The 22,104-nt window shown below is 41.5% G+C and overlaps 1 protein-coding gene across 8 annotated transcripts in view; it reads right to left on the bottom strand.

Moving 5' to 3' along the window:
- The window catches only part of LNX1 (ligand of numb-protein X 1), a 157,330-nt gene that overhangs the window by 15,509 nt on the left and 119,717 nt on the right, over positions 1 to 22,104 (bottom strand). For 6 of the 8 annotated variants that reach the window (XM_054065987.1, XM_054065988.1, XM_054065989.1 and 3 more), the window contains 6 exons: positions 20,485 to 20,726; positions 18,705 to 18,860; positions 13,232 to 13,387; positions 9,811 to 10,013; positions 6,690 to 7,061; positions 1,574 to 1,708 (listed from right to left, as the gene is read on the bottom strand). In XM_054065987.1, coding sequence (XP_053921962.1) covers positions 1,574 to 1,708; positions 6,690 to 7,061; positions 9,811 to 10,013; positions 13,232 to 13,387; positions 18,705 to 18,860; positions 20,485 to 20,726 — 1,264 coding nt within the window. The remainder of the gene's footprint in view (positions 1 to 1,573; positions 1,709 to 6,689; positions 7,062 to 9,810; positions 10,014 to 13,231; positions 13,388 to 18,704; positions 18,861 to 20,484; positions 20,727 to 22,104) is intronic. The other 2 variants (XM_054065990.1, XM_009569850.2) reach the window with 1 other exon arrangement.

Below are 22,104 nucleotides of genomic sequence, written 5' to 3' on the forward strand. Positions count from 1 at the left end.
GGAAGACAAGTCATGCTCTCAAATAATCCCACGTGGTATCAATTAAACAGAACAACATGGGAGAGTTAGTAGGTGCTCAGAGCTTCACTGGAAATCATACAGTAGCAACACAAACTAATTGCTGTCCTACACATATCTCCCTAAGGAAATCATTACTTCATTAGGAGATAATGCCTTGCAGATGCATGATTATTTGGGCACTGTAGATTAGTAACCACTGAGCACTGGCTCTGTGTCTTGTTTTAACTCGTGCTAAACTAGTCTCACCTAACAAGGGCTGTGATTGAGACTTCACAGAAAAGAAAAACTAAAGATACACTAGTATATTTCTTTTACACATAAAGCCACTGGATAAACATAGTTTAAATATATAAAAAAAAAAAAAAAGAAAGAAAAATTGCAAAAACCTGATATTTTCAAGTATTTGTAAAATGCAGAGATAGACTTGTCTCCTGGCTGACAGCTGTGCACCCAATCTGACAGCTGGATCAGTCCAAAAGTCCCTTTAAGGACACATCTGTCTGTCCATCAGGCAGGATGGATTTAAACAAGCTCTGTCCGTCCATATTCCTGATGCACTCCTGGCATGGGTGGCCAAGGGAACAGCTCACAGGTTTGCACAAGTGATGGTACTCAAAAGTGATTAATGTGTTATAAATTAACCAGACATGTAACTTTAAATTTGGTGAAATAAACAAATACAGCTCCTGCAAGGACATATCTTGTTCTATCTACAGTGCAAAGAATAACGTTCAGTAAACTTGGGAAGGGTATGTTCAAAGCTCTTGCTGTGTTGGTTTCTGCTTTAAAACCTCATGTATTTGACCGTGAGAGTCTCTATGCCTTAGGCAGAGAGCATATTGCAAGTCTTAATGCTCTAAACACATGAGGTAACCAGGTACATGGGGGGAGTTGGAGGGACAGTTTGGCAACCAGAGCCATATCTGGCAGAGATGATTCCTCTCTGCCACTTGCCCCTGGGCGATATCTGGGTGTGCTGCACATTGCCAGCTCTCACAGCCCCCATCCTGTGCAACTGCCAGATGCTGCCAGAGCAACATGTTTTGGGTACAAAATTCCCCAAAAAGACAGCAGGCTCTCAGCAGCCCTGGAGATTGCAGCCACTGTCTACTGCTGAACTGCCAGCCATCAGAGCATGGGTATCTTAAGACATGAGCAACACACTGAAAATTACCATAATTTTTAAGCAGCTTATGCCAATCTCACAGGCCAGTGTATGAAAGATTTTTGCCCTAAGACTTTGGAGTGCATTGTTCTGTGCTGGCTTGCACCACTGACGAGGTCTGTGCCCATGGCCAGGATGATGTGTGCAAATCAGCCCTTTGCCCTATCACTGCTCTTCACTTTCTCCTTGTCACCCCAGATGGAGTCAGGCCTGAAGCAGTGTATAAATAACGAGAGCACAGCTTTACATTTCCCTTGCAAAATAAGACATGCTTCTTCTCGTATCAGAAAGCAGAGATAACACGCGGAAACACTAAAATGCTGTCTGCCCTCCCAGTCCCCTGTCCCAGAGGTGGCAGAGAAACCACATGAACACCTGTGCCCTCACCTTGCTGGAGTTTCTCTCAGTGGGACAAGGTTGTGGGATGCCGCTGCTGTAGCTCCAGCCTGTCTCCTGCAAGATGTCGGGGGTCTGCTGCCTGGTCTGTCGTGACACCACAAAGTGAACTTGCTTCTCGCTGGCCTGTTGGGATGAGGTAGAGCATCAGTGTCATTGTCCCCTCACAATAAACCCGCACAATTCATCCCCAGGGGATTCACAAAATGCAGGTCCTGTTAAAATATGGTTTGGATTTCCCACTAACATAAAGCAGCGGCTTCAGTTCAGATCAATAAAGTCCATAAAAATTTACTGCCAGCTACTTAATACTTCACTTAAAAATTTGTTCTTAACTCTGAAAAACTCTTCCTATCTGCCCCAAATTTGGCTGGAAGCAGCAATTCACACAGTGATTGCTGATCAGCTCTCACACACACCATTGCAGAACAGAAACATGCAAGCCACAGGAAAACCAGACAACCAGAGCTGCTGTTGCCAGACCAGAACTCTGAAAAAGGCACAATTAAGCCTGGGATGTGCACAAGACTTGGCTGGTAATAGTGGGGAATAAATGTTATTAATGAGCCCACCTTCATGCAACAAACACAACAAATGTAAGGCTCCTTGACAACATGAAAGCGCAACCATTTTGAGAAGTAAAATCCTACTGCACCAGAGCATAGAGAAAGAAGGAGGGCGTAAGCAAGCGCACAAAGTAATGGAGTTTCGAATGGAAAATTAGCCCAACCTCTCACTCTACGAACAGGAACCGCAAAAACAATTAATCCAAAATAAGCTCAAAATCCTTCTTGGCCTTTTTGCATAACGCAGTCATAATACTTATATGCCTGAGAGATGTTGCAAAGCTTCTACTGAGTTATGTTTACATTATTTATAAGGTGTTATGTGTGTACCTGATATTAATGTTATTAGTTCTGTGTAAAGGTGAATTTTTTCTGTCTTATTGAATCAGTACTGTTTTCCTAGAAGCCAATGGCTTCCTTCTTCCCTCAGTGAGGCAATCTCTTCATGGAAGCTGTGATACAAGGATAGAGCTGAGAGGGAGTGGGGTTTAGCCGGGTAAATAATAGATGTCTGCTATAAGTGCAAACCAACACACTGAACCAAAGTGCAGAAATTGCCTCAATGTTATAAAAGCATACTCAGAAAGTAAAAAAAAATCAATCCTCTAATCTCCTCCTCACCAGACTAAAGGTCCTGGTGTTGTGGGAGGCAGGAGGGCCTCTTAAAGGTGGGTCTCCAGAGGGATTCGTGCCTGCTCGCTCACAGGTTATTACGGAGGAACTGCACAGGTCTAATGTGGAGCCCATGCCAGCACGTTTGGAGGGCTGATCCCCCTGGAACTGCAGTAGCCATACTTGTTGGTACAGCAGTCCCAGGGGCATCAGATTTCTAGGCTTGCTTGCTGGCATGCTGATGTGCCCTGCTCACTACGAAGAAGCTCCAAGGAAAGCTGGCATTGAACAAACAGCTGGAAAGCAAACCCAGTTGTGCTACTGAAATCAGATCTCCCGCAGGCAATTAACAGAAGCCAAAGGATACCCCTGGGATTTTTGTTTTTATAGCTAGGTTTGTCTTTCTTGGAGCTGGATTCAACAGTAGTAGCTGAGAGTTAAAAAATGTTTTTGAAAAATGTCACTATAGTTAAAGAAAAGTGAACTACCTCTGCTAAACTTCAGACTTGAAATCTGCATATTCAGACAGTGCTATTCCCAAAGAAGGTGATATCTCAGTAAAAAAAATGTGCACTTCTTTGTTACTTTCCCAGTATCTTGGGATATACTAGCTTTTTTCACTAGCAACTCAAATCTCCATAGCTTCATAATATATAATTATGTACATGCACACATATTTCAAAATAATTTTCTAGGTATTTTTACTTGGTCTGCTTTCACAGAATCTTAATTCCTGGACTCTGGATTCAACTAGTACCCAAAAGGAGGATGCTGTATCTTGGAACAGAAGAAACCACCCTGGTCCCTAGTTTGTAATATGATTGAGATGGAACAGAACAATGCACAACTAAACCTCCTAAGGGCATATGGCCCCACAAAAATCCAGTTTTCTGTAAAACAAACAACTTTAACTTATGCAACTTCTGTTTAAAACTCATCTGCTGCCACATGGTTAGTCTCAAAGTTGGTTATTTAGAGAAAGGTTGTAAATGTGATTAATTCTTGTTGAACAACTGGCAGAAGTTGAACAAGAGTCTCTGTTGCAATGTCACATATGTCTCCAGGTCAAATTGAGTAATTTTGCAGAAGTCCAGAGTGTTTTAAAAAGTTATCCAAACAACAAGGCCAGGTTTCATATTTACGTACTTCCATATAAAAGCCCATTAACATTTCTACTGATCAGAATATTAATTACTGCTTTAATCTGACCCCTCCCCCCTACCACTTGTTTTTCCCACAATTCCTTCTCTATTTTTTTATACTGAAGCAAAAATTAAAGAAATGGGGTTATCTTTGAGACTGAATGCAAGTAACAGCTGAAACAATCTTCTGGAATTAAATTTTTTTACAGACAAAGCCGATCAAACAGGGACACAGAGACACGGTGGCAACTGCATCTTCTGATCTCAGCAGAAGCTGCCCCATCCCTTGCAGGCATGATGGAGCAGAGACATGCTTTGCACCCTCCAGCCTGCAGTGGCCACACAACCTGCTTTCTGCCAGCAGCAGTTGTCCTGTCAGACAGAGGGTCATGCACCCATCACAACTGCTCCAAACCGCAGTGGGGGGAAGATGAGGAAAGGAGGGTAAACATCTGGGGGCAGTAAAGTCTGGCTCAACCATGCAGCTTGGCTGGATGTGCTCACACAAGCACTCACTGCTCTGTTACCTTGTTCCTTTTCTTGTCACTCCATGGAAAACAGACGTGGAATGTCACGTTATTTAGATTAAAAGTGCCACATCTGACACAAGGCCATGACTAAAGCTGACATGACAAATGGGAAGCAGCAAACTCCCAACTGTTACAATGTGTGCACGTTCCTAATTAGCACCTACACGTTTTCTTCAGTTCAGTTCTTATGACTGAGCTTATAAACAGCCAGACACCTAATCTACTGATTAACAAGTGCTTCACATATGCTAATGTATAATTGCTAAAGGCCTAAAGAATCAGATTCGTCCCAATTATTCATTATTTAGAAGTCAAAACTAATCAGATTCCACAGAAATCCGATGTTGTCCCAGCTGTGCTTGGCCTAACAAGCCACCACCACCTCTTATGATATTAGTGAATGTTATTTTTGCTTTCAAAGAAAGCAATGGTGTATTTGAAGTTTCCATCACTGCTAATTTGAAGACCTTAATATACTATGAATGACACATGTTGAGGTCTCAACAGGCAGAATACTGTTGAGAAATCAGAAGACACAGTAAAACATCCCTTCGTGTAAGAAGCAAATGCGAAACACTTGTGGCTTCAGTATAATGGCTTTTCTCTGGCTTAACATGGAAACAGGAAAGGCAAATGATAATTGATGGAAAAACATAACCAAAAAGACACAGGTTCCGGCAATTTTGCTTTAGACAAATGTGATTCATAGAGCTCACATCAATGCAATGTGATCTGCACTGTTTGGAAACCTGAGTCTCCCCTTTGATGGGCATGTTGTTTAAATTCACAGAGACTGGTATGCATTGCAAACGTTATTATAAATAACATCCACTGTTTGGAACCCAGTAAGAGCTTTAGTTGTATTTTTAAACATTTGTGTGTGAATGGTCTCATTAGTAATTTTTTCCATTTAATCTGTAGGCTGCATGTGTTTTTTGCTTATGAAGAGCTGTTGCCTCGTTTTGTAGCCATAAAGAATTATTCCAAGAATACCAATTTTCTAGAAAGGTTTTCATTCCAGACTTGTTCCCCTCAGAGAATTTAAACCCCACCCCCACCCCCGCTGCCTTCTGCTCCTGGTTAGTGAGCTACATAAAATACTCCAGAAAGATGCTGGACTGGAATTTCAACAACTGGCATTATGCAAGAAGATGCCATCTTCTTTATCTATGCTATAAGTGTCTCAGTAAAGGTGGCTGGAGCCAGCTGTGAACCTCTGCTAAAGGAGGAATCCTTTCCATAAAATGCATAGATTTCAATGCTTCTTTCAGTTTGACTCACGTTACCCTGATTATACCTGTTGGAAAGGTGAAGCATCCACCCTGATTTGACCTCTTGTTAAGGCACATGAAATTCTTCAACATACGAGCACTCTACAACCCTCAAAATAAAATGTAAAATTGCACAAATATAATGACTGCTATAAATATGAGATAAAAGTAACAAATGATTCTTGGCTTTACTTCTTATGTTGAAGTTTTCTAAAAATGTAGGTTGTAAAGAAAGAAAACAAATGAAAATTGTTCTAGAAGGGAAGTTAGGCAAAAGCTGACTGATTTTGTAGCTAAGAAAGGCACAGTTCTGTTTCTGACAGTTTTGTGGTGAGACTGTTTAACGCATGGCAGAGGCACCCCTTTAATTGTCCACACAAGTTTAAACAGAGATTTATAACAACTGCAGCTACAGATTCGGGTTTTTTTTTAAAATCTGGATTTCCATATATTGGACTTAGGTAAGAAATATCTACAATGCACAGAGTGTATTCAGTTGCAAAACGCATGCATGGGAAATCACTGAGTCTGGGAGGATGATATTCATCCTGAAACATGCTGTCCATTGCCTGAGGCTGCTCTGGTTTGCTCCAGGGCTGCATCACAGAGACCTGTGACTCCTTCTGAGCTGGAGGAGTCAAGATCCAGCTGGATCCAGTGCCCCCACAGGGTGAAGGCTGGCCTGCACTTTGGCAGATGACATCACTTTTTGGTGATGCGCACAGCATATGGATGTTCACGTTGATCTATGTTTCCGATGGTAGCAGCCATCACTGCCAGACTCCATATCCATATTCACCCTTCTGCCCATAGTGAAACCAAGGAGCTTTTAGAAGTGTAAATTCCCATGTGAGCTTGACATGGCTCCTTCCCTCCCCCAAATACACACACATTAAATTTGGGCCCTGCTTTGCAATGGATGGTAAAAATATACTGCTTGTTTTTTGTAAAGTTCAGAAACTGCAGTCAAAGTGGTGGTGACAAACCTGTATCAGCTGGGCTGCGCTCTCTGGACTGCCGTACCGATGGTCATGCCCATTGATGGCCAACACCCGGTCGTTCTCCTGAAGCTGTCCATCGCGGGCAGCCACACCGCCTTGCAGTAAGTTGAAAATAAATACTCCTGGTTCATCTGCCTTGCGGACCAGCTTTATTCCCAGCTGCTCATCTGGACTGCTTTTGTTTAGCACAACATGGAAACTGTTGTCCCTGTTGCAGAGAGCATCAAGGGCAAGTCCACTGTTTCGGCATCGGTACCTCTGCTCTCGGAGCACTGTCAGTCGGAGCACATGGCAGGGTTGCTTCAGGATTGACAGAGCATAGTTGTGAGGCACATTTTTGATGTCCATGCCATTTACCTGGAAAAGAGAAGCATAAATCAGTAGCAGAAAGACTGTCTGATCTTAATTGGCACTGGAAAGGGCAGATCTGTTTACACAGATGTCTTCATATGAAGTGACGTGTGCTATTTCAAACTGTGTCATGCAGGAGGCCAAGTTTGCAGTGCAGAACTGTCTTCCCCCCAAGGAAAGGACACGCTGTACAGATAATTTCTGCCTCATTTTTTTTCCCCCTTTTCTCCCTGATAGTTTGCAGACATACATGTTATTTTCCAGCTTTATTATAACTCTTCCCAAGGTCCAATATCTTTTCACATATCTTAGTTTTATTCCACTAGCTTCTAACTTCAAATCACCTTGCTAGCCTTTCCTTTCACTCCCACCACTTTCCTGCTGTATCTCTTCTTCATTATCTCCCAGCTGTTCTATGTTCAGTAAAAATAAATGTTCCGTACTAATGAATCTCTAATTAAAATTAAGAAAAAAGCCTCGAGTAAAAGTTCAAATGTCCTGGATATTTACTAGCAATTATGCTGATATACTGCACCAGAGAGTCAGGCTTTTTATGTTTCTAAGTGTTTTCCAGGTAAAGTTTAGTTCAGATGGCAGTAAAACTGCAGAACTACCACTTCTTTAATTTGGATCGGGAAAAGAAGGAGAAAATAAAGAGAATCCTGTCACGTTTACGTGTGTATGAGTGAGTGGTATTGCACTTTATCACTGCTAATAAAAATCAGTTGCAAGACTGCAATTCATCACTGTCTGGAAAACCTGAATAAGACAAGTTATTTCCATATAGTTTTACATCGCACAAATCGAACCACTTAAAGTTTAAGAAGCATCCCTAAACTGCAACAGAAATATTCCCCATCATGGTCAAAACCATTCAACTGGCATTTGATTTTGCAGGCTGCTTGTGTGGGCGCAATGGGGCTGTCCCCACTGTGGACTGACAGGGGGACTGTACCCTTGGAGAAACAGCTCAGCTAAGTAAGTTACCAGCTTGAGTGCTCCAAATGAAATGATCTACATCAGCATGGGGCTAAAATCGTCATGAATCCTCAGTAAATCCCCCAAGCAGTCAGCTGCAGCAAGCTAAGCCAGGCCCATCCGTGCTGCAATCACTGCTTCCCATCACAGTTTGGCTCTGCCCTGCAGGAATGGTTTTGGCTCAGTAGAGCCATTAACTCTGTTGCTCTGTGCTGGCACCAGGACAAAAATCCTCCCTGAAACACATGACTGGGTGACACTCATCCAGCTGCCACATGGAAATGCGATCTAGAGGCATGTTTAAACAGTGAAGTATCCCAGCATTGTGATCCTGTGAAACCCCTTTGGCCAGCGGTCCCTCAAACATGAACCAGAAGGCATGTCACAACCCTGGCATGCCTCGAGCATCCTTAGCTACCACTGAGATCAGCAAAAGCTAAGAAAACACTGTGGCTTATTTGTGGTGCTCTGAACCTCAAAAGACAGTATCCTTTTGAGTATTCACACGGAATATTTAGTAGAAACTATTAAGGCTGGGAGAACTACTCACAAACTCTACAAACCAGGCATGCCAGATCAGGCACCAAGATGAACATCCAGAATCCCACCTGGAAATGACCCTGGGAGGACATGCCTGCCTTGCAGTCCACCCCATTTCCAGCCCCCATAGTCTTATTCCAACTAGTGCCACACTGATTAGCCTGGGTACCAGCACCACTCTATCCATGGCAGCATGGCCCACAGTGAACAAAGCAGTCTGTTAAAATGTTTACCTCTAGTTTGGAATAACTACGCTGAACTCTTCACTGTCTCTGGCCACATTGTCATCAATATTTGAGCTAGCTGATTTGAGTTGATTTGGGTAAACCTGGGTGAGCTGCAGCTGGACATTTGGTGGGCACTGTAAATATACCTGTGAACTCCAACTACACACCGTCAAAACGTCGAAGCAAGGAAAGGAACTAGCATTTTCTATTATTGCTCTTTCTGTCTAAGGACTGCAGCATTAGTATAACTTAGCATCCTTGCAGAGCTCCAAGTTGCTGGGGCAGCTAAGAGTGCAGCTACCATTCAAAAGCCACTGTTGAAGCCATCGCTCACTAGACACGTGATCATTAACCATCTGGCCTAATTCTAGTTCATCTGTTACACATTTCTACAGAAACAGGAGCAGAAGTAGCAGCCAACAGCTAGTGCCTGAATGCTACTCAAGTTTGTTCTTAGAGATTTCACCTGTGGCTGCTGGTGGAGCAATACTCCCAAAACAGAGCAAGCAGCGTCTCACACTATATAGAGCTGAACACCTCTCACACAGCAGCTACATGCAGAAGGAACTTAACCCTGACCAGACCTCTATCATTCATCCTTCTGTAAGTGCGATTTTAAGCAACAGAAACCTCACTAACTGAGATTTAAGCCCACAGTTCAGTAGAAAAAGGACAAAAAGCCCAACATCTTCTTCCAGAAAAAAAGTTTGTCACTGCTGGGCCAGAAATGCCAACATTTGCATTACACTGCAGTTTGAATCTCTGTCTGTAGATGACAGAAATCAGAGAGACTTGGTAGCTAACAGGAAAAATAAACAAATCTGTAAGCCTCAAAAAAACACTGAAATGAATGAAAACATCACAGCACGCAGAGGAACTGATTGTCTTTCCAGGTACACGTTTGGGTACATCTACCCACCCAAACAAGCAACATCGCAAATCCCATCTCATGATCAATTGTCCTATTCTTTGATAGGATATTTTTATCTTGAACCTTAAAGGTACTGTACCTTTAGTATCATGTCTCCAGGCAGCAATCTTCCATCTCTGGCAATTACCCCATCTCGATAAATATGCTGTATGATAATGTGAACCAAAGGAGTTTCACTGCCTCCCACAATCCTAATAGACAGATTTTCATGAGGATCAGTACGGTTGATCTTAATACAGGTAATTTCTCCATCTGGAATCAGGTGATACAACCTGGGAAAACCTGGAAATATACATTGTAAGGTATTTATTTGACATCACAGCTTTGCTTGGTAAAAACATAAACTGTTCTACTTCAAGTAGCTGACAGTTATCCAGACTAGGTGTTATGCATGAGTATGATTTATACTAAGTGATAATATGTATGTTTTCTGAGTGGACTTCAAGGGATCTTTTTTAATTAATACATTCAAACTTCCTTTTTCCCCACAAAACATAGCCCTAAATCTTTGATGTAATCCAGACTGAGGAAATGTAGTTAAGAAAAATACCCCTAACAGTTACATGCACTAATATTTTAAGGGAAAATCCCACATTTTTAGTCACCAGCAACGCCAGGCCATAGTTCCTTGCTAGCCCTAGACCAGATGGGCATGGACACCTTAACAAATATGCATCTCTGTTGTGGTGGGCTGCACACCCTGTCTCACTAGTAGCCTTCCAAGGTGGTCTGAACAGTGACGTCCCATTTCCTTCCATTTTTGGCGCCACAGCAGAGAACTGGGTGCTTGGCTTGTGACGTCTGAGAAGCACTCTTTTACCTTCAGCTAGAAGAAAGTCAAGAATTCTCAGGCAACTCAAAGCAAACAGTTTCCCTACCAGACATCTCTCCTTTCATCAGTGTCTGAACTCCAGGAAGGAGGAATAACTGGCTCTTACTGTAGCATGTTTGTATTAAAACCACCATAAGCTCAAGATGCCTGGAGGGAAAGACCTCTGCTGTCCCTGGCAATCTTGGTGTGGCGAAGAGGGACTAATGGTGGGCAGGGATTCTTTTCGTGTTTATAACTCTGGATAAGAATATCCTCTTCCAAACCCTACTTTTCAACCAGCATGTCTGCTTTTATAGCATGTCACTAATACTTCCCTTCTAGGTCAAGTCAAAACTTTAATCCACATTCAACAGTGAGCAAAGTTAAAGTAAAAGCATGAGTGAGTTTTCTAGCACAGGTGTATAAAGCTTCAATTATTTTGAATCCCCTGCAGGTAAAAGGAAGTTTTTGGATTATTTGTGTGTGGGTCTAATCCAGCACTTATATGAAAAACCTGTAAGTCAAAAAAATAAGTGCTAATATTTTTTCAATAACCTCTTTTAGAAACAAAAGTACATTGACTTCTACTGAATGGTGGTAAAGTGTTAAATAAAAATTAACAGGGTAGTATCTGAGATAGATAGAATAAATATTTTTCTGCTATAGAACTAGCAGGCAACAAACCAGTCAAGCACCAAAACCTTTTGGAAGAGAGCAAGGGGAAAGAAAGAATAGGAAAAAAATAAAACACCATGTTGCATCCCTTACCACTTCTTTGATCTTCAGGGCGGGAAGCTCTCTTTCTCCACATCTGTAAAAAGCACCTACCGGTAGCACAGACTTCGACTTTTGGCTTTACACAGAGTTGACAAGCAATACAAGCCTATCTAGATAACTATACAGCCTTCATCAACCTCATATCCAAGTACTCATTTAGTTTATAGTCTTGTAGTAGCAGGTTCAGCACTAATACAGATTCATTTCAGTTTTGCACACAATTTTAACCTCTCAGAAATGGAAGGTGATTTATTTTCCCTACAGTTCCCTGTTTTCCAAACATTATTCACCCAGCTTGTAACTTGTTTGCTTCTCTCTAGCCTAAAGGATGCATTCAGTCCATCTAAATCCAGATCTCTAAGCCACATGCATAATTTGGTGATCTACTTGCTATGACTTCCTTTATGCTGCGCAGGCACCCAAAGGGAGTGAAACAAACTGCACCGCTAAATCACCCTTGAAGGTGTTCATTCCACTGCTATGTGAAAAGATGGAGGCAATTAACTCTGGCATCTCAGTGGTGTGCTTAAACTCAGACGATACAAGTGATCCTCAAAAATCACCAAAGCCAGAATAAGAATTCATATTTTACACTCTCAGTGTTGCTGTAAGTGCATTTATACGTAAAAATGCAAATGAGAGTCTTGATCCTCAGATCTTCTCTGCATCAAAACAGCATGAATAAACATCTCTGTATATTTTGCAGAGTACCAAAGTAGTCTTATAGTAGAAATACTTCCATTTCCCATTGCATGATGATTCACCTCATGCCCCAACAAACTGTGCTTTTTGACTCAAACACTCATTCTCCTGTACCACATTCTGAAAACTTTTCTAAAGGAATTACCCAGTTACATTTCTTGACCATGGAGAACTATGGACTGAAAAAGTTATTGACACTCTCACATTATTTCAGTCTGTAATTATCCCACAGCAAAATCACAGCAACATGACAGTGAACAAATCTACATCTATATAGCACTTATATATACACATTTATATAAGGTATAAACTCATATAAATTTCTCTGCCTCTTAAGCAATTACTCAAATTGTTCATTGAGTCTTGCAGTGGCACTTGGGTGACTTCCAATATAACTTGATGCAGATTGTCTTAGAGAAATTTTCAATGCATCATTTTCTTCCAAAGTGTGCAGTATACAACAGAACAAATCTTTCTAAGACATTTTTCTAGCCCATCTGCAAGTCACTAAGGTTTCTCTTTTCACAGTTGGCAGGATGTAACGCCTCAGAACCTGTCTTCATTTGGTTTGTGTTCTTTATAGAATATAATTAATAAATGGCACCATTTTCTCTTCCGATGGGCCAAGCAATCAAAATAACTCCATGACTCGGTAATTTTCTGCTCTCTTCATTGAAGACTTGCCTCCTGTTTTTATTCCAGACATATATATGGATGTTTGCATTATCAACAACCTAGACTTTCATAAATGAAAGGCCGAGGTCTATTCTGAAAAAACTAACAGTAAGTTTGACAAACTAAATGTATAAAACATGCAAATACATACTTTTTGAATAAGAATCAATCACTTTTTCACCAAACCATTGCCTGCTTTATGTGCAGTTTGATCAAAACCTACCACCTATCTTAAGATGATGCATTTTCTGGAAAGCTCTGTCTTCAACTTGAATTTTTGTGATGTATACACCATAACCAGAAGAGGTGGACCCTGTTCCAGCACCTGATTGTGTACAGTGAACAAGGCCTCACCAGCGCGAATTAAGGGACCCCAATTGAGTTGAGCATTTGTACCATTCACATATACACAGCCTGCTATGAGGCTCAGACATCAGTTTGCACGGATCCCATTCTCCAGCCTTTACACTCTTAGAGTTCTCAGTTTTCTTTGACCAGGTTTTCCTGAGCAGGAAAACACAGGAGTATTGCATACCTTTCTTTACCATTTTATATTTCCAGTCTTTAAATATCGAAGAGCTGCTGAATCTAGAAAGAAGTAATCTTTCTGTCTTGTCTTTGGTGATTCTTGCAGGTTTTCCCTCAAAGGTTTGTGTTTTTGTCACCGGGGGTTGTATGGAGCATTCTGAATCTGTCAATATAATAAGATGTCATCTGCATTCAGAAAGATTGTGTCGTTTTTCCTCAAGCAATATTTACCTTATATTAGTGTGCAATTTTATCGATATTTTCACACATCCCATTACAGTCAGATGCAACACAGGGGACATCAGTTTTATACAGCAAATTCTGCTTGTCTAGTATGATGTGGGACACTGATACTCATTACTACAGTGGCCCTGAGACCGTAATACAAAATTTTAAGTGCGTTTAATAGTTTATCCCACAGTTTATAACACCTAATATTAAGTGTTCTTTCAGGTTTCAGCTAACTTCTGCATGCACCACACTCCTTCTGACATCAGGATAACTTCTGCCTTCATTCCCAGTATCCAGTGTGACAAAGCACTGTGTTTGACATGATTCTTGAGTAAAGAATCAGAGATTACTATGAACAAAATGTGCTGTGAGCCCTTATTTAGATCAGAAGAAACGACTGATGTGAGGTGCTAGCTCACCCCTACAAACAGGGTTATATGCAGGGACGTGCATTCATGCTTCTCAGCACCTTGTCATCAAAATTTAAATGAAGCTTGTGTAACTTATTCTTGGGAAACTCTTGTGCATGTGAATGACACATGCAGTTGCACTAGTGTGGAACTTTGTTCTGCAGGTCTTCCTTCCCAGTTGACTTCCATTTAGTATTCCATTCTCCCAGCTGCCTGCCACCATTTTGATTGAATGCCTTCAATGAATTCTACAGGGAAGCTGGTCTGATGCAGGGACAGGTAGATGGCAATGACAGATCTAATGTCTCTTCTTGCTTCTGGATATCCCTCTCACCAAAAAGTACTAAAATGAAACTGTTGTAGAGTTGAATGTGTCTCAAAAGAGTTGTGTCTTTCATCTACAGAGGCAGAGTTTACCAGTCTGCAGTGGAGAAGATGCAATGGATCCAATCTCTTTCTTCTGGAAATTACCTGGCTCATTGTCCTAGTGTTCTGAACCAGTTCTGTAAGATTTCCAGCAGCTGTTTTGGGAAATTGGAACTGAAATCAAATCAAATCTGGGGAAAAGGGGAACAGAGTGGGATTCGTATGTGGCGAAGCCTTCCTGAAACAGAAGCTGGGCTGTGCTGTCTTGTCCTGGGGCTGGATAAGCCACTTTCTTTTCTGCACACAGAGAGCCTTAATGCCATGAAATGGTTTATACCTGGTGCCATGTGTGTTGCACTTACCTTTTTCTTCAAGTGCATTTCCCAAATATTGAACTAATTGTATCTATCTATCTATCCATCCATCCATTTATCTATTTTTATATATATAAATACAAATATATATATATATATATAAAAAAATAAAATACAACAGAACTCAGACTGAACAGTAGGAGTGAGATACACCCATACAACAGGTAAGTCTGTTCTGTGGTCCGGACGGGGCATCACCATGGGACTAATAAGAATGAGTTTGACTTTGAATAACATTTGACATCCTCAAGCAATCATAAATTTGATTTTTTTTTACAATGGCTTAACTGCAAAATGAAACTGATGAACATTTTTGAAAACCAGCAGCACAACTCCCTTACACTGTACAACTGTACAGGGATGTCTGTTCTCAAATTCTTTCCTCCTAAAGAGCTAGCTGGTTTACAAGTTGTATTTGTAGATCAGTTTGAGTCAGTGTATGTATATATATACATACGTACATAGCCTTGGAAGTGAATCCAAAGAGTGATGCCAAACAAAGAGAACAGTGATACAAACAGGCATACCGAAGCTGGAGCAGTCTTTGCTCAAAGGTGTTTTATCACTTAAGTAGATTGTCAAGGTCATTTACGCTAGTAGATCCAGTCAGAAGATAGTCATCTTCAATGTATCAGTGCTGGAAGGAGGCCCCTGTCACCTCCCCTCATGTCTCAGAATGAAACCGTCTCTTTTAAACTTTCCTAATTTCTACTTCAGAACTCTGAAGCTATTTGCAATTGTAACTGCTATGAATGAGATTACTCTCAGGTAGTTATCACAAGCTTGGAAGCTGCATTACAGACAAATACTTCTTTGCACAGATTATTTACAAATTATCAAATTATTAAAAATTATAAAATCTTAACACCTCCTTCTCCCAAACATTTTCTCATCAGTGTTTGCAATTTCCATTCACCTCTAACATTTTCTTTCATTTGGACAATGAATAGTTCTCTGCTGAAAAAGCTTAAACAGAGGAACAAAGAAAGCCTGAATCATTTAATCCCAAACAGGCAGGTACAATGTTGTTTAAACAAATTAAACCACATGTTGCAAATGGAAATCAGGAAGTTATACTCATGGTGCAGAACTGCTACCAGCTCCAGGGATAAGATAGCACTAGGCTGTATTTCTCTACTGTAATTATAACAGAAACAAATTTGCCATTATACATTCTTCAGTGTCCTTGGGTAGTAAAGGAGTTTTCCCAAACCAGTAGTACATTTAGCTTCAAGTTAAGCAGAATCACAGTTACTTGAATAAATTTTCTCCTGCAACAGGAATGCTTATTTTGTCTTGCACCCTCACAGTCTTATTGCAACTGAGCATTGGCCCAATAAACATGTCAGCTTCAGATTCAAGGCAACTGCATATTCTGCAGTGGGCAATATAGTTAATTTATAGCTATAGTTAATGCTGAGGGTCAATACACAGGTATGCACTACTGTTTTTGTTCTCAGAGCTCCTTTGTCCAAAATACAGGCAAACCACAGACTGAACCTAGATACCCGAACTAAGATAAGGGAATTCTGACAAGTGGAGACAGATGGATTATAATACATTGAGCCTTACCAGATGATCTGACAGCTCCTTTGTCAACAAGAGCTTATCAGCAAGAAAAAATCCTTTCGCATTTTGCCTACTGTGAGGCTGGAACAGTCTCAGCTTTATTTTGCTCGTGCAGTCACTAAGCCTGGTGAAGAAAAAGAGTTGCCAGAGAAGATGTGAGGTGCCATCCAATCTCCTGGAAAAATGAGGCATGGCTGAGGTGCTCTCAGGTGTTCCAGGCATGAATCTGTGAAACTTCGGGCAAGGCAGCAGTAGGAATCCGTGCTCTCACCCCTGGGTACAGGGATTTCTGAGGCCAGGAGCCGCCACCCACAGGAACACCTCTGTTCTCAGGAAAACAGGGTGGCAATGGGGAGAGAGACATGTGGGGCTGCTTTTTCCAAGTGGGTTTAAACTGGATCTTTAGGGAGCAAGGGGGCAGAGGACACTGCAGCTATCCCTAAGGATTGACCAGCCAAACTGCAGACTGCTCAGAACAGCTGAGGATTTTTAAATATAAATAAAAGAAGAAAATATACAGAACTGGAAAATAAAACAAGCCTCCAGCTGGCAGGGTGATAACTGCTACAGAAAGTTTGTTCATTTCTCAAAAAATAAGAACAGAAAGACCCTTTGAGATACAAACACACAAAGCACCTGTTGCAAAGGATTGAGCAGAAATCCTTGTTAAAGTTGTATCCTTATCACTGCAAGTTACTGGCTCACGTTTTTTCAAAGACCAGATTCTTCAATGTGGAATTAAAATGCATTCTTTGCATATGTAATTAATACAGTAATTTAGGTACCCAGCTTCTTTGATCTCATGTGTAAGAATAACTACTCATTAAGTAGTCACATGTCCACCTGGTTTTTCCAGTGCAGTGGAATATATTTGTAAGTTTACAGGCATACTGAGTTCAGAGGAATGAAACCACAAGTAGGGTCAAGGAAGGAATTATAATCTTGACTGCCATTATATGTCTCTTTATATGTCCCTTAAAAAGGAGGCAACAGTGCTTTTTCATTCTGCTGGAAATGTAAAGGCCAGTGTCACCTTCACACCTCCTTCTGTTACCATCTGGACTGCACAGGGTTACTGAACAGGTACTGTTGGCATTCAGACCATGCTTACATACTCCAGATGTGAAAACAAGTGTGGACATGGAAAAATTACTAATGCTAACTATAAGCTTAGGTAAAAGATGGTCATTAAAGACATGTCTTTTGAAAAGATTGAACTCGAGACATGCAGAATTTCACTCCAGTTGAAGAAGGGCAAGCTTTTGCTTACAATGGATTGAACAGTTGCCACGGAATGAAAAATGCATCCACCTGCTCAAAGAGGACTGTAGGCAAATCAGCTGCAAAATTTTACTCAGGGGAAACAATAAAATATTTGAAACAGCAGTTATTAATTATATTTCCAGGCCAAGGATTCAAGTTATTTTTATGGAAAAGGTTCACAATTTTGAATTATCAGGTTTCATTTTAACTATACCAGCAAGTATGTGGACTAGCAGAGTAAGAACCAAGAACACAGTAATGTAGGGGAACTCTCCTGAAAGAATAAGCAAATAAAGCAAAAGAATTATTGAATGCTGTTTTGCAGTTTACCACTTCAAGAATAACCACGTCTACCCATGTCTAAACACATAGTTTGGCAACCTTTTGTTCTTATTTTCTGTGGGTTTCAACAGTAGCTTGAATTACAGAGCAAAGAGAAGTTGAGTATTTTGTCTTCTTAAAGCCCCTACACCCTGAAGAGAAGTGAGGTGCTCAGGCATCAAGCAAAGGAATAATAAGATGACGATTCCCACTCTAATATCACTTCCTCTTGATGCATGAATGCTAATGGTGGCTTTGTAATTGCAGTCCAAAGCAATTGGTAACATTTGCTTATTGCTTTGAGAACACCAAATGTTAGGTGTTACTGCCTGCCAGACCACTCATCCTTGACATATGTCAGACAAAGTTGCCTCTTCCCCCCGTTTAAAAGCAGAGCATTCTTACCTTATCACCTGCCTGGCTGAGGTGATACAAGTCTGTCACCAAAGATCCCACAAAGGTGTCAGAATAATTACAGTACTTTGCACTTTCATACCATTCTTCCATTGGGAATTTAGGGTGCTTTGATAATGTTAGCCAAAACTCATGAATTTCATGCAATATACGATCACTGTGATCTGTTTCTTTAGGGGAACAGACATGTGGCAGTGAAGCCTCTTCAACAAAATGGTAGAACAAATCAGTGACAGCTCTGCTGATAGATCCCAGATGCCCATATTTTGTGTGCTACACACAAGGTTGAGCATAGCATGCAGGCTGTTACCAGACAAGCCCTACCCAAGGTCCCACATCTGCCAGAACTGTTCTTGCCAGTCACTAACAACCTTTTTTAAAGAGGAAAATAAAGAAGGATTGAGTTTTCTTTTGTTTTAATCACACACAGTCCACCACATGAGAAGTATGTCAGTCATGGGCATCCAGTTTCCACATGAATAGGGTTCCCTACCCCATTTTAAGTGGTAACACAAGGAGAACAAAGCATTACCTTCCTCTCCAGAAGCAGAGTTTCCAGCAGTCTCCCTTTCCTGGTCAGCCTGGTTGGAAACAGCGCTGCCACTTTTTGTTCTTCGAAGAACACTGAATGCCTTGTTTATTTTTTTAAAAGATCTGCTCCTTATAGTGGATCGTTCAAAGTGTCGAGCTGCAAGAACAGGAAAAAACCAAATCAATATAGTTCAGCAGTTCTGGGCTAGAACCACATAATTTCTGCAGTCACCAGTTATATGACAAGGCAGAACAGCAATGGTAAGGCTGTCTGTGCTCCACTTGTGCACCTGACTTCAGCTGATACTCCAAGGCTGCGCCTACCTGAACCTGAATACAATTATCCTACCTTTGTCCCACACCCTGGAATTACCACCTTCCCTGTCTCTTTTGCCAGACACACACATAAATCTGAGAGTGTGGTAGCCAAAGGGAAATTAATCCTCAGACAAGGCAGAATCAGCAGTGATCCAATGAAAAATGCATATAAAGGAAGAAGCACTGCCCTTTGCAAGCTATTTAAGTTTCACTAAAAAAGAAAAAAAAAAAAGCTGGAAGATTTTTAAGCTGTTAAAAACTCTTCTTGAAAAAAAAACCACCCCACTACTGCCTCAAAACCTTGCAACACTTTCAAGGCTGCCAAAAAGAGCCAACGGTTTCACGTTAAAAATTCAAGTATTATCAGGTGGGAGGGACGAAGTCATATCTAACTTGGGCAGGGCAATAAAAAAAAAATCATAGTATTTTCAAAACACGTCACACTCTTTTCCATCCTGCTGAAGATGTCTTTGTGGCTGTCACTGTTCTGTCTCTTTGAGCTCTGCATGCTAGCCAAACATTGTAATCTAATAATACAGCATTCCCTCAAACCAGACTGTGCCCTCTACACTCAATAAAACTGGTGGGATTTAATTTCATTCTAGTGTTCTCTTTTTGCCACCTTCTCTTTCCTTGCCTCTCTACCCTCATGCACACAAGAGGACAGTACTGCTCATTTTTTAGCCTTTTCTTCAGCCCTTTATTTGCTCTCCCAACATTCAGCAGGTGCAACACAAAGTGAGTCAAAAGTAGGTGCAACACAAAGTCATGTTGGCTCGAGCATCCTGAAATACAAGCTTTGAATTCACTGTTAACAGTTCTGAGTCTACCATTGGCCAGAACACAGTTTTTCAAATACATCATTCACCAGAGCTGGGTGTATTGTCATAGTATAAAGGATCAACACAAAGTTTCCTGGTGCAACGTGTCCCTAAACGTGGTTATTTCACCGGGACCAGCTCCTCTAAGCTTCGCCTCCCTGGAAAGTTGGCAAATATCCTCCAAGCTCCCAGGCCACTTCTTAAGATTTGTTTTCCTGCAAGTCCTTAGCAACTGCCAAACACAGTTCCCAACAAGCTTTTGGGTAGGTGCCCATGGCATGGCCTATGGGGTTACTTGGGCCATCAAGTTTTGGTGAAGCCATTACACAGCTATACCATCTCTCCAGCATGTCACACGTGCCATTTGCTCTTCCAGCTGTGCTGAACTGCCTAAGTATTCTTTCTTAGGACCCGCAGTTTGCATGTGTGCAGCTACTCCATCTTCAGCTTCATGCCATCTCCAGGCAAGAAAATTTGTTTTTCACCTCAAATCTATTGGGTGCATGATTTGACAAGCCATATAAAATCAAGGCGTTCGCTCTCTTTTTATTCTCTTTTAAAACCTCCGACAACATATGTCTCGCAGAAAACTAGTGCTGAAAGAGGCTATAAAGCTCTGAAACCATTACTTTTATTTCTTACTTCTGTTTCGGTTGCTACGATACAGGTCTCCCGGGCTGCTGCTTGACTGGCTGTCCTCTGAGGTGGGGCTGAAGGCTGGGTTCACCAGCCCCGGCTCATCTGTCATTAAGGCAATGGTCGCAGCTGCTGAGAGCTCGGGGCCCAGGGCGGCTACTGCTAAGCTGGAGCCATGGTCTGGAGAGCAGTCTTGGGAACGCCTCTTCCGTTCCTTGGTAAGGCCATAGTGAGATACTCCTTTACATCTAAGGAGAAGGGAGGCAAAGGGAGACATTATGACAAGTTGTATTTAAATGTTGCATTCTTACGGAAATTATCTGGTGCTGAGGAATAACTCATGGTACAAACTGCGATGATTGCGGTAGCCAGTGAAAAAACAGTGCTTAACAAGAGGGGAAAATGCCAGTCCTGTCACGTTAGACAGAATAAAAAGAAGTGGCAGTATCCTCCAAATTAGCTGATTTACCCCTTTACATGGAAAGACTACTGCTGCTCAAGAAAAAAATACTGCCTTGCCTGTAGTCTCATGAGTACAAATGGTTACTGCACATGTGAGAAGACAGGAATAGCAGGTGGTTAATTAAACCAGAGGCTATAGTCTACAATTTTCCCCTTGCCTATGCTCAATTAAAGAGGGCAGGATGAGTCCTGATAGCCTCTCCAGGTCTGCTGGTGCAATAAAAGGCACCTGACCCAGCCCTGTGACCTGAAAAACCTTTGCAGTCACGGAGGCAGTCGCACCAGGAGCACAGCACTGTGGTCTTTCATGCAGGAGGCAGGGTCTACCCTTCAGCTAGAGGCCAATGAAGTCTATGAAGGGAGGGCTGCAGATGAGAATTGAACTTCTGGGAATTGTGGGAATCCAGTCCCCACATGGTGTCTGTGTAGACCGTTTACTACTTAATCTGCACTTAATGAACTGTTTTCAAATCCACCCACGGAGATGAAGTTTCCAGCTCTCATAGTCTAGCTCAGTTAAGACACTAAAACAGAGAGGTTGCTGCCTTGATGAAAAAGTGCAAGAGATAGTGGTGAGTCCCAAGGAGGAAGTGCGGGGCTCGCACTGAGTGACTGAGTGTGAGTCCTCAGACCAAAGAACTTGGCCCAGACTCAGATTTCACCAGTTTGGGGAGCTCAAGGTTAGTTCTAAAATAATTCCAGAGGAAAATCCAAATCCTAAATCCTGACTCAAGCTCTGAAGTGACAAAACACTCTTGCTGGTGCAGATATGCATGTTCACAGAAAAGCTGAAGGTACAGCACTGTAAGAGGCGAATTATAAGCCTGCTCAGAAACAACTTACTTGTGGTCTCAACTCTCTGCTCTAGATTCATCCTAGACAGCAAAGACAGGACCACATATGGCATTTCTTTTTTAAGACTTGTTAAAGAGAGTCACTTGAATGAAATTAAAGGTCACTGTGCTCTTCATGAGTCAGTATTTAATTAAAGCTGTAAAATAACTGAAGACACAGAGTGGCCCCAAGGACGCAGCACCTGTGACTTTTCTCCAGCACCACTTCTGCCCAGTGACCACTCACTCAAACATCATTCACTGTATTAAAAAAGAAAAAAAAACAAAACTGCCTTTTAATCATAATCTAATGAACTTGGCCTACTTTCAG

Source organism: Cuculus canorus, chromosome 4, assembly GCF_017976375.1.
Source record: "Cuculus canorus isolate bCucCan1 chromosome 4, bCucCan1.pri, whole genome shotgun sequence".
NCBI classification, from domain to species: Eukaryota; Metazoa; Chordata; class Aves; order Cuculiformes; family Cuculidae; genus Cuculus; species Cuculus canorus.